This window comes from Staurois parvus, unplaced genomic scaffold, assembly GCF_062004578.1.
Source record: "Staurois parvus isolate SC_StPar_1 unplaced genomic scaffold, SC_StPar_1.0 ptg000238l, whole genome shotgun sequence".
Classification (NCBI taxonomy): Eukaryota; Metazoa; Chordata; class Amphibia; order Anura; family Ranidae; genus Staurois; species Staurois parvus.
In genome coordinates this window covers 3,346,922-3,360,216 of record NW_028318034.1, presented here as the reverse complement: position 1 = coordinate 3,360,216, position 13,295 = coordinate 3,346,922, and the positions used below count along the sequence as shown (strand labels likewise).

The 13,295-nt window shown below is 41.0% G+C and overlaps 1 protein-coding gene across 2 annotated transcripts in view; it reads left to right on the top strand.

The window, feature by feature from the left end:
* LOC149459999 (G protein-coupled receptor 143-like) overlaps window positions 1-13,295 on the top strand; it is an 85,736-nt gene that overhangs the window by 18,409 nt on the left and 54,032 nt on the right. Inside the window, exon 1 of one of the 2 annotated variants that reach the window (XM_089680285.1) lies at window positions 8,663-9,012. The exons of the other annotated variant lie outside the window; for it this stretch is intronic. Within the exon in view, the coding sequence (XP_089536411.1) occupies window positions 8,757-9,012 (256 nt within the window). The 5' untranslated portion in view covers window positions 8,663-8,756. Of the gene's footprint in view, window positions 1-8,662; window positions 9,013-13,295 lie in introns of those variants that run through there. 2 annotated transcript variants of the gene reach the window in all.

Here is a 13,295-nt window from a genome sequence, read left to right as displayed (position 1 = left end):
AAGTGCCCCATTATTGGTATAACTGATAGGAATAGTGCCCCATTATTGGTATCAATGGGAGGAATAGTGCCCCATTATTGGTATAAGTGGGAGGAATAGTGCCCCATTATTGGTATCAGTGGGAGGAATAGTGCCCCATTATTGGTATAAGTGGGAGGAATAGTGCCCCATTATTGGTATCAGTGGGAGGAATAGTGCCCCATTATTGGTATCAGTGGGAGGAATAGTGCCCTATCATTGGTATCAGTGGGAGGAATAGTACCCAGTTGTTGGTGTCAAAGGGGGAGTACAATTTAAAGACTACTGGTCTAGACAAAGGAGATGTTTACAGTTAGAAAAAAATGCATAAAATACATTAAATGCACATATAATCTTATGGGAATATTTTTTGTTGAAATGAATGGTTTGGCGACAGGGTTTATTTAAAGCCTTTGTAAAGTGCACTTGGAGTCAGTGGCACTCATCAGTCACACAAACCTTTTCTGTGCAGTATAGAAATGATACCATGAAGTTGCTCAGAGTTTTTTATACTTTTTTTTCTGTAACAGATTCTCTTCTAAGGGAAGAGTTGAAAACACCAGTGAATATTAGTGTAAATTCTCAAAAAAAATTCTGTAAGTACTCTAGAACCCTAAAGTTGGGTCTAAACCAAACTAAGCTTGAACCTGCCCCTAACCCCATTCTAAGCCCTAAACTAACTATCCCGTAAAGGAAAGATATCTATACTTACCTAGGTCCGGTCACATGATCTCCCCAGCAGCCGGCTTCAGAGGAGAGGAGAGAGCGGCAACAGTGGCTGCAGTGCCTGTGTGGTCATGTCACCCATAGGCTAACTGTGGAACATCCATTGTCTGCTGTCCTTCCTCTCCCCTTAAGCAGGCCACAGAGGAGATCATGTGACCAGACTGGAATGCCCTTAGATTAGGTAGGTATAGACGTTTTTCTTTTACAGGGTAGTTAGCATAGAGCTTAGAATAGTGGGAGCAGGTTTAAAGTATTAAAAAAAAAAATTTGTTTTAAAGTTGTGGATAGAGGAGAGAGGGATTAGAACACCTGTCAGTTTCTATTGCTATCTGTGTCCCTGTTAGGGAGATTCACCCTCTCTATTTGTCATAGTTACCATTATCATTGAAAGTGAAACTTAAAAAAAATCCCAAATTCTTAGTTGTCCCATGGGGAGTTCTGGTGACCTGAGGGGTGCCAAGAGATTCCCTTAATTTGCAGGGATTTCCTCTCACTTCCTGTTGTGGCTATGGGACAGGACATAAAGGTCAATCTTTCACAAAAAGATGGCAAAATAAACCTTACAGGGGTTAAACCCTCCCTTACTCTATCCCAAAAAAAAACAAAAAACAGTTTGCCTATAGTTCTACTTTAGGCATGGTTAGGTTTTGAGTGGACTTCCACTTTAACTGTTTGTGACAAGTTCTTTTAAGAGGGTTGAGTTGGGGATGCCAGTGACTATTACAGAAATCCTGGCAAAATTATTATTTTCCCATGCAATGGGGCTGTGCCTGCACTGCATGGGTTAAATGCTCGTTTTTGCCTAGGGGTTCAGAAAGCAATGATATATCTAATCCACCGATCCTGCAAACACAAGACTAGTCCCCGCTGCTCCTGTTCCTCCCGCACGCTAGCAGTCTTGTGAATGGGCTTTTCCTAACGTCATCATGCCCATAGACCAGCTCCGGACATGAGGATGGCAGGAACAGTCCACTGCTGGACATAGGGGAGCACAGTTTTTCAGAGGGTTGGAGGAATGGGTAAGTACAACTTTTCCCTGAGCCCCTGGACAAAACAAGCACTTAAACAATGCAGTGTGGGCACAGCCCACTGCATTGGAAAATAAAAGTCTTGACCGGAGTTCTTCTTTAAAGTCAGTAAATACTCAATATAATAATCAACTCTGGGTAGAGAAAACCTTTAAATACAAGGGTGTGAATAAGGTTTAGGAGGGCTGCATTTTCAATATGCCCTCCTGAACCTTATTAATAAGATCAAGAACTTGCCATTATTTTACAGAAAGAATAGTTGATGCTTGGATTAGACTACCAGCAGAGGTAGTGAGTCAGTTAACAGTAAGTGAATTCAAACATGCTTGAGACAAACACAGATCTATACTGTGTACTATTTTAGACAAAACACAAATTACTTTCCATTCTTTTCTCAGCTTGCAGAAGGAAATCCACACATAGGTAAAGAAATGTTTCTGTAATGAAGTTGTGTTCATATAAGTGTAAAAAGAGAAGTACAAGAACAGTACAATATTTAGAGATTCAGGTGATGCTCTGGCCATCAATAAGGACCAAATATGCCAATTATTGGTTGCATAATGTCTGCACTCATTGCACTGCACTGCAGGAATTTTTATGCCATAGAAAATGGCAAGATGCTTTTGTTGTGCCTGAATTAATGTTATATGGAAAATTTGCCAGGCTTACTGATCACTCAGGCAGCAAAATTGTATAGTAGTACCAACTCTGTAGGTTAGTGACACAGCTGTCAGTTTCTTGTCATTGGTCTCCCTCTAATGGCCACTTGAAAAATGGAACATTGTATGAAAACATTTCACATAGAATACACACGGGCATACTTATTTATAAACTGAAGAATCTGACATTCAGCAACCATTCCCTGCACGTGAATGTTCCAGTTCCACGTGTTTTAAATGACAGCAATTGATACTTCAACAGAAAAGCTTTGTAAATAAACCCCATAGTTTGTTTAGTCTTCAAATTGCTGCAGTGCTGTGGAATAGCATGCAATGTCCTCCCAGTTAGTCTGTTTGATAAATTTAGTTACTGCACTATAGTAAGTGGAGTAGTTGTTTCCAGTTAGGCTGTTAGGAAAATGTAGTTTTTGGTTCCATTATAGTGAATTGTTGATGGTCTGTTGCTCTCCCTGTCTCTGGAAGAAGCTTCTAGAGCTGTGGTTTCAGATGTGGCCCTTTGCTTGCCTTTATCTGGCCCTTGCATCACTATTCCTCCTACTAACACCAACAATGGGGGCATAATTCTTGTCACTGACACCAACAATGGGGCAATATTCCTCCCACTAATACCAAAGATGGGCACTAATCTGCTCATTGACACCAATGATGGAGCACTATTCCTCCCACTGATACCACCAACAGGGGTATAATTCCTGTCACTGACACCAACAATGGGATATTATTCTTCACACTGACACCAATGATGAAGTATTATTCCTCCTACTAGATGTAGCATTGATTACTCCTACTGATACTAGTACATTTTCTACTCCCACTGGCCACAGTCTGGACCCCCTAAACTCTAAAGGACAGTAAACTAGCCCCTTGTTTAGAAAGTTTGGAGGCCCCTGCTAGAGCATAGGAAGGGAGATTCAAATGATCAGCTGAATATCTATCATGCCCTGGCCAATCCCTGGAATGAAGTAGCCAGAAGGTGGCTGCGGAGGAGATTAATGGTTAGGAGCCAAGGACAGATTATTATTTCCTCATCCGGGAGGGTTCCTGAGGCTGCTTCCCCTAGGAGAAGGATCTCTAAGACAAGAAACCACCTTTTGGGCCTCAGCATTTGCTATGCTAAGGGCTACGGCGGGCAGCTAAATATGGAATACTTGCTAAAGAACAAAGTCTGAAGGAGACAGCTCCTAAGACACTGTGAGTAAGGATCTTACTAGGAGCTGACAGTTACGTAGAGGCTGAAAACAACCAGTTATTACCTTTTGCCCTGTGGTCTACAACTGTGTGGCCTTAGATATACCAACATCCCCAGCTACCTCCAGAGAAGCTGATAATGAGAGATTAGAGAGAAATTAGTTATTTTGCTATGCCACTGATGATCTTGGCATATTCTTTGACCTTAAACCCCTCTCCTGTTAAAGGTTATTGAGCAATAATTCCTAAAAAGATACTCCCTGAACTGAGCGGTGATTGTTGGAGCGCTTGGGTGACTGGTGGCCTCTGTACTACTCAAGGAGAACTTGTCTGCTGCCAGCGGCCCCTTTGGGGGTTAGTGCTACAAGCGCAATAAGAAAGTACCCATGGACCTTATTAATGCCCTTTGCTGTAAACAGTTTCAGATTAAAATAACGAGTGTGTAAGATTCAGACAACCAAAAAAGATAATCTTTCGGTACTGTCTTCATAAGAAAAGTTTGTGTGAACAGCTTCAAAGGAAGGGGCCAGGATCTCAACAGAAAGACCTTAGAGGTTACCTAATGCTAACCTCTAGGAATATACTGTATATAAAAAGAGACCACTGAATAAAGTTATGAATTCATTACAAAATAATTAAATGTAATTTTAGATACAATTAAATATTTCTCACATAGGAATTGGAGATAAACAGGGCTTTATTGCATTGCACAGTATTGTCAGTCTAGCTCTGGGAACATGCTTACAGGAGGGGAGAGTGCATGGTTAACCCTATCTGTGAGTTGCCTGACAGTCAACAGATGCAAACTAAAGAGGAACTCTCCTAGCATCTAGAGACTTTTACTAACAACATGTTAGAAGTATTCTAAGACCATTTTTATTCATTTTAAATCAATTATCAAAGAAAGGGAAAGCGTCAGCTTCAATTAATCATAGGAATAAGAAGTATTAGTATTCATTATCAAAAACTGCTGAATGTTCAAAGGTAACTGATGACTGGTATTTGTGTTACTATCATAAAGCTTTTGATCTTTTCTGTTTTGATTTTTGCTTAGAAAGAAAACTGGTTTGGGGGGCAATCACCTGCATGCAGACTGCACCAAAATCCAATAAACAAAAGTGGGCTAGAATTCAGCTCTAAACTAAAATTATCTCAGCCACACTTAGGCAGGCCTATATGCTCAGAACTACCGTATATACAGCATACTCTATATAACTAAAGTGCGTCTTGTGCCCAAATTTTGATTACATAAATTTTGTGATGACAATGAGTTGATGCTTGCCTGCCTCTCCCACCTCCCAAAACAGTGCTATTGGCTTGTGAGGCAGCCCATTATATTCATGGGCCAATTGGAATGTGCGGGTGGTGGAAGGAGTGGGCAAATTTCAACACTACTGGGAAATGTAAGTGTTTCATCTGCTCAGAATGGCCTGTTGGGCAGGAGCAGAGATTACAATTATGACAGGTAGCTGTAATTATGGATTTTCCACCATGCTACATCTTTAACTACGTAAAATATCAGTCTTGGGTGGACTGTTTCTTATTGACCCATATTGATTGGATTATGTACATCAAGCTAATCCCTTTTAAACATATATTTTGAAAAAACACAAAGGACTCTGGGACCCTATACCATTAGGTTACCTATTGATTCTATACAGTGGTCTTAAATGATGGCATGATCCATTAAAAGATTATTTGCATGTAAGATGTTTCCACAAACATACAACATGTTCAGATCCATTGAATAGGCATATTCAGGCCTGTGGAGCTAATCCACAATTTAGTCCTTTGCTATCAAACAACATTAGTTTAGTCATCGTAGTGTCTTCAGGATGTTGTTCTTCGGTAGAATACAGACCAAGAAGATTAAAGTATAACTAAAGGCAAACATTTTTCTTAGCTTTGGATAGAGTGGATAGGGATTAGAACATCTGTAAGGTTTTTATTGTGGTCTGTGCCCCTGGTAGAGAGATTCACCATCTATATTTGTCCTGTTTGTTATTATTATGGACAATAAAAGTAAAAGAAATTCAAAACTTTGAGTTGTCATGGGAACAGGAATAGAGGGGACAAGTTTCAATGGGGACACTAATTCTAGTGATCCTGGTGGCAATCAGGGATTTCCACACTGTGGAGGGATTTCTTCTGACTTCTTCTGGCTAAGGGACAGGAAGTGAAGAAAAATCTCCCCAATGAGACACAGATGGCAAAAAAAGTGACAGAGGTTATAACCCTGTATGAAATACTTTTTTCCATTTCCATTTTGTCAACAATACAAAGGTGCAGATTATTTAAAATATACTTTACACCAACATGCATCATTGTTTAAAATACATCACTGTACAGTAAATGAAATGAATGGTAGACACCACCAGCACATCTCATAAAGATTTCTGTACAGCTATTGTGTAAATACATCACTTTGGCATCACAGATTAGAAATCTTTCATAAACAATGGTAGTTGTTCAGTAAAGCTAGTCAGTAGTTTCTTCAATGTTTTTTTTGATGATGAGCTCCATCAGGAAGATGTACTATAAACAGTAATATTGATGTTTTGCACCCACTCAAAGGGGATCTTATTGATCACAAGGCAAGAGTGGTCACCTATAATACCTAGAGATTGTCAATGTTGGACTGCGCGGGGAGAAGGGCAGCATTCCCACTTTTAAAAAGACAAAAATAGGTATATAAATAAAGGAGAAGTATGGCCAAATCTTTTTTGGGCATGCTTCTCCTATGGATCACAGGAGGGCACTTACACTATATTGCCAAAAGTATTGGGATGCTTATCTTTACACACACATGAACTTTAATGGCATCCCAGTCTTAGTCCATAGTGTTCAATGTTGTCTTGGCCCACCCTTTGCAGCCATAACAGCTTCAACTCTTCTGGTAAGGCTGTCCACAAGGTTTAGGAGTGTGTCTATGGGAATTTTTGACCATTCTTCCAGAGGCACATTTGTGAGGTCAAACACTGATGTCGGACGAGAAGGTTTGGCTCGGAGTCTCCGCTCTAATTCATCCCAAAGGTGTTCGAGTTGAGGTCAGGACTCTGTGCAGGCCAGTCAAGTTTCTCCACCCCAAACTCCTTCATCCATTTCTTTATGCACCTTGCTTTGTGCACTGGTGCAGTCATGTTGGAATAGGAAGGGGCCATCCCAAACTGTTCCCACAAAGTTGGGAGCATGAAATTGTCCAAAATGTATTGGTATGTTGACGCCTTAAGAATTCCCTTCACTGGAACAAAGGCCCGGCCCCTGAAAAACAACCCCACACCATAATCCCCCTCCACCAAAGTTTACACTTAGCACAATGCAGTCAGGCAAGTACCATTCTCCTGGCAACTGCCAAACCCAGACATGTCCATGGGATTGACAGACAGAGAGGTGTGATTCTTCACTCCAGAGAACATGTCTCCACTGCTCTAGAGTCCAATGGTGGCATGCTTTACGCCATTGAATCCGACGCTTTGTATTGCATTACTTGGTAATGTAAGGCTTGGATATAACTGCTCGGCTATGGAAACCCATTTCATGAAACTCTCTACGCACTGTTGTTGTGCTAATCTGAAGGCTGCACAAAGTTTAGAGGTCTTTAGCTATTGACTCTGGCAGTTGGCGACCTCATGCACACTGCGCTTCAGCAAGCGCTGACCCCACTCTGTCATTTTACGTGGCATACCACTTCGTGGCTGAGTTGCTGTTGTTCTCAGTTGCTTACACTTTGTTATTATACCACTAACAGTTGATCGTGGAATATTTAGTAGGAAGGAAATTTCATGGATGGATTATTGCACAGGTGGCAACTCATCTCGGTACCACGCTTGAATTCACTGAGCTCCTGAGAGTGTCCCATTCTTTCACAAATGTTTGTAGAAGCAGTCTGCATGCCTAGGTGCTTGAGTTTATACAGCTGTGGCCATGGAGGTGATTGGAACACCTGAATCCAATGATTTGGAGGGGTGTCCCAAAACTTTCTCTTTCTCTAATATAGTGTATTTCTGCATGACCCAGATTCAGCCAACAGTAGGCTAAAGCCCACTGTCACCAGTCCAGGCTCTGTACGGATCACGGCAATAACGTGAGCACTAGAGGGGCAGAGCAGAGAGCGTGAGACTGACAGTGGCTCTCTACTCAATGAACACTGATAACCGAGCAATCAGCGGTTTTTGAGCACTCAGTTCTTGGTGTAGAGGCAATGGGGGACAGATACAGCACTGGATCGATCCTACATCCACCTAGGTTAGTATAATTTTTTTTTTCAAATGCCACATTTCTTATTTAAATGCAGATACTTTTTCAATTTGCAGTAATCATATATAGATGAAAGGGTGGCTAACTGAGATTGACAGCAAAGAATTAGAGCAGCGGTAATGAACCTATGGGCCCCGGGAAGATATACCAGGATCTCTGGTAAAAGAAAATCACAAATTTGGATTGTCACCAGAACAGGAAAAGAGGGGACATTTTTCCAATAGGGACACTAGTTCTAGAGAGGAAGATGGCAGCCAAGGATATCCACACTTTGGAGGGTTTTCTTCTCACTTCCTCTTCTGGCTATGGGATAGGAACTGAAGGGAAATGTCCCCAATGGGACATAGATGGTAAACAAACTAACGAGATATAACCCTCCCATACTCTATCCAAAATGAAGAAAAAAGGTTTGCCCTTAGTTCTACTTTAACATTCTAGTGTCAACAAGCCTAAACAGAAAAGCAGAACTAGATTTTATCAGCTATATTCAGCAAAACACTAATATAACCCGTCTGCTCCAGCAAAGCATAGCATGAATTAGTTCTACCTTTCTTGCATGACTGTATGTAAAACGTAGGTAATATTTTATAGATGATGCTGCAATATATTGCAGCCTTGCTTAGTAAAGTGTTATGTTTAAAATGTGGAAGGAATGCCTACTACAGCCCTTGCTGACCAGGGCTCCTGAGATTTCAGTGAATGAGGGCAGAGACATAGCTGCAGGGATTGTAAGGCACATGATCAGAGTAAACTCGTGATGAACAGCTCTGAAGAATGAAGCCTACAAGTCAGAGTAAATTTCATTACCTTCTTTCCTCTCCTGACTTGTGTGTAGTTGACCTGCTTTTCCAGTCCGGCCATGGCTTCCCCACGTCTGGAGACATTCTGCTGTTCCAACAGGGATCCTGCCACCCAACTTGTGCTGGATTATCAACCTAAGATATTTAGCTCCCTTTGCATTGGTAGTGGGCTGGTTAGTCTCTTACTAACCATTGTACAAATGCTGCCTAAAACAAAACATGGCTTTAGGAAACAAGGGAGATCAACTTTGCCTAAACCTTCCTCATCAAAGATCCTCCTCTTAGTCATAATATGTGATATGCTTGGCTGTTTAGGTAAGGCAATCCAAATATTGTATGTGTTAATATTTGCATGCATGTTTTTATATTCATATATCACTTAACTTTTTGCCCAACAATAATTCTTACTTGTGTCTAGTATTAAAACATCAGCAAGGATAATGTTTACTTTAGTATGCAAATATAATTATCACTGATATTAAGATCCTGTATTATGTTGGTCTTGCATGGGACAATCTAATTGGAATTCGAGCCATGCTTTTGGTCATCTTCAGCATTTCTCGGAAATGCATATCTGAAGAAGCAGTGTTAGAAAATTTCTAGCATGCTGGATATTTAGCTGTTTGAAACCTTGAAGCAGTATTAAACCCCAAAGCAAACATGTATTATAGTGCAACCTACCAAATCTTAGATGTGGTGTTTGCAACTGTTTCTTTTTTAGGTTTTCTTTTTGCTATTTTCATCTGGTAATCCAGCCAGCAGGTCTGTTGTTTTTCAGAAGCTCAAGCTCTCCAGCAGAATGTTTGTATAAGAAAAAAACCATTTACCACTGGCAGGGGTGATTAAAATGATTAGCTTTTATTTATTCATGTAAAACTTTTATATAAAAAAAAACTGCTTACTGTAACTGATTTTAAAGTGGGAATTGGAGTTTGGCTTAAATTTGTTTTTTGTATTCAAATCTTCTAACACATTTAATGCTTCCCTCCCGCCAGACTTAGAATGCTTCTGTCTGCTGTGCCTGCAGTGCTCATTCCTCCAGAGTTGTGTCCCACTAATACTGGAGATGTGTTACTGGCTAGATCACCAGGTGAAAAAGCCAAAGAAAATAAAACGAATGCAGCCACAACATCTAATGATTGATAAAGCTGCAATATAATACATTTTTTTGTTTTGGGTTTAATACCACTGTGCAGTAATTTACATTATTATCACCTGTCTGAGTCACTACAACCGTTTCTGTGTATATTTCAGGCTTATGACAGATGATCAGATTTAGGTATTTGGGAAATCTGCACATTCAAATAATTGCAGCATTGTGTTTGGAGTGTATTCAGTGAATTTTAAGCTGAACTCCTGGTATGGTCTTATTTTCGTACATACATTGGTCCAGATTGGCACAATGTTAGTATAAACATATTCTACCTGATGCACAGTAGCAGTCGACTGTAGTGATCTTCCAAGTTCTGCTCAGGTTCTATGGGAGTAGCTTCCCTGCTATATGCTGACCACAGGGGGTCACTTCCTTGATGTTGCTGCGGATCATAGAACAACTTGTATTTTGTTCAATAAATAGGAGTTCTCTGAATGGAGGTGGAGATCATGACATCACTGCCCATCCTCTCCATCTTGTCCAATGAGAGAACCATTGTATTCATTGAAAAAATACAAGGTGATCTATGAATGGCAGCAGTGCTGAGTGCAGGGGCGGACTGACAACTCATGGGGCATCCGGGCAGTAGGGAATCATGGGCCCCCGTGTCCTCACCCACACCCAAAAAAGCATATGAAAAAAACAATGAAAGGTACCAGGGGTATCTTATGGGGCCCCCTACTGACCCCGGGCCCTCGGGCAGTGCCCGAGTGCTCGAATGGTCAGTCCGCCCCTGGCTGAGTGAGTAATCCGCTGTTGTTAGTGTACAGTAGGGAAGACTCTCACATAGGACCTGAGCAGAATATAGATGGCTGTGGCTATTACTGTAGTAGCCCCAATTACTACAGTGATTTTCAGCACCTCCAGTGGCCCATCAGACCATAATTACATTGTGCCAAACTGGACCAGTGTAAGTTGCAAGTAGACAGGGTTGCCACCTCATCCCTTTAAAACCGAACACATATTATTTACACAGGTTCTGTGGCTGATTAAGGTGGTAATTAAACTCACTTAGTGACTTATCTGCATTAAATTAGCCTCAAAACCTGTGTAATTAATATGTGTTTGGTTTTAGAGGGATGAGGTGACATTCCTAAATGTAGATCATATCTCGAATTCAGCAATAATGCTCCTTGTTGGAGGTTTTTAGACTGCTCAGTTCAAACACTGTGGTCAAATCTGCACATGCTTCTCATTCTGCACCTTCCTGAACATCCAGATTGTTAAGCAAAATAACTCACATGATAATGGTATATTTGCGACAATACCATTTTTGTTCAACTAGACTTTCCATTCCACCTGAACTATATTGAATCAGGTGATTGGGCGCAAAAGTCAGGGGAAGCCCACACATTTTCCAGCTGACATTGAATTATTCCTAAATGACCTTTAGGTCAGTCTGAGTACAATCTGAAAGGCCATGAGACCAACATGGTTAAAAGGTTTTGTCTTTGAAAGTTTATGGACAGTGTCACATGTAAGATATTTCCTTGAGTCACATGAATGGCCTGCGTGTACTTCACATTTCTTCCAGGGCAGATTGCCTTAGATAATTGATTGATAGTGTTTCAACCCAGCAATTATGAAAATATAACCTTAAGTTGCATTAACTGTACAAATCTTCCATTCAATGTTTCACGTTAGTGCATTTAAACATGTGTGGACATTGATGGTTAGATATTGTGAGGAGGAGGGTCATTGCATCAATTAGGCAAGTTTACTAATCCAGCCCCAGGGGACAGTTTGAGTTCATTATGTGTGAAACAAGTTTTCCCTGTCTACACTATAATGAAGAGTTATTAGCTACAGAATGAACTAGTTATAAGTGAATTAAGAGTGTTAGACTGGATTTTTTTGAATTTAGAAGATTAATGGGAGTTTATATTCTCCTTTCGTAATGAAATGCACATTCCTAACTTTGTTAATGGCAGATAGATTTAATAAACAAAAGATCAACACTTTTCAACCTTTTACCTAGAAGGATCCATTGAAATAAACAACAAATTTAAAGGAACCCCTGGTAGAAATTATTATATATACAGGCCATGGTGATCAGTAAGTTGTAAATATAGTAATAAAAGTATAAAGACTGTAGCATATGTAGTGGTAGAAACGTCCCCTGACAATGATGATCTGTGGAAAGAATGCCCTCCCTTTACATTGTTGCTCGGTGTAGAGCCCCCCATGCATAGAGGGTCAGAGGGAAGAATTCTTCTTACACTGATGGTATAAGTGGGAAAAATGCCTCCCTTTTCCTTTTGGAGGCTCTCGGACCAACTTAGTGATTCTAGTTCCTGGACTATGCAGGCGGTTGAACAATTCACCATTGTGCATTGCTCAGAACCCATAGCAACCTCTGGAGAAATGTTTATAAACAAATTCTGCAATGGATGTTAGAGCAAGTATATATAATTACACAGAAAGCATTAAAACTGCTCAGCAGTAGGATTAGACCCATACAACTTCTGTCTTGTAGGTACAGCTGTTCTCAAAAGTTCGCATACCCTGGCAGAAATCGTGAAATTTTGGCATTTATAATGAAAATATGAATGATCATGCCAAAAACTGTCTTTTATTTGAGGATAGTGATGAAGCCATTTATTATCACATAGATGTTTGGCACCTTTTTCAATCATAATGATAACAGAAACCACCCAAATAGCCCTGATCAAACGTTTACATGCCCTGGAATGCTTGACCTTGGTACACAGACACACAATATGACAAAAAAGCCTGGTTACAATATGCCTGACAACACCTTGACACACCTCCCCCGGATTTTTTTTGGCATTGGTACAGTAAAGGCCTCTGTCACGTACCTTGGTGGAAGGCCGAGTTGACGAGAGGGCTTCCCTTGTGGCTCTGGTCCGAGCATCCCTGAATGTGGTGACAGAGGTGCAAGGCTCAAAGAAGCATGGGCGCTGATAACTTGATAACATGTGATTGCCATGGTCAGGGATGTAGTCAAGGTGAGCCAGGGTCATACACGAGGGCTGCTGAGGAGGGAGGCTGGGGTCAGTACCAGGTTAGCAAGCAGAGTGAGGTCCAATCAGCACCAGGAGATCAGACTGAGAATAGTCAGAGGCAAGCCGAGGTCAGCACCAGGAGATCAGGCAGAGAGTAGTCTAAGGCAAGCCGAGGTCAGAATCCGGAATCCACAGAGCAAGGTCAGGAGCAAGCCTGGTCAGCAACTGAAGATCAGTCAGTACAAACAGGAACACAGGAACATGGATCAGAGGAAGCTGAAGAACATCCAGCGATTAGTACACAGCAGAGTCTCCTTTAAATAGACAGCGCTAATGTGGGAAACGTGCATGCCGATAGCGCATAGAAATGCACTTACGTGTCAGTGCACGTTGGATATTAGCCTGGGCTCATCTGTGTGCTGGTACACATTCATGAGCATTAGCTGCATAGGAATGAGCAGTAGCTGCACTATAATTAG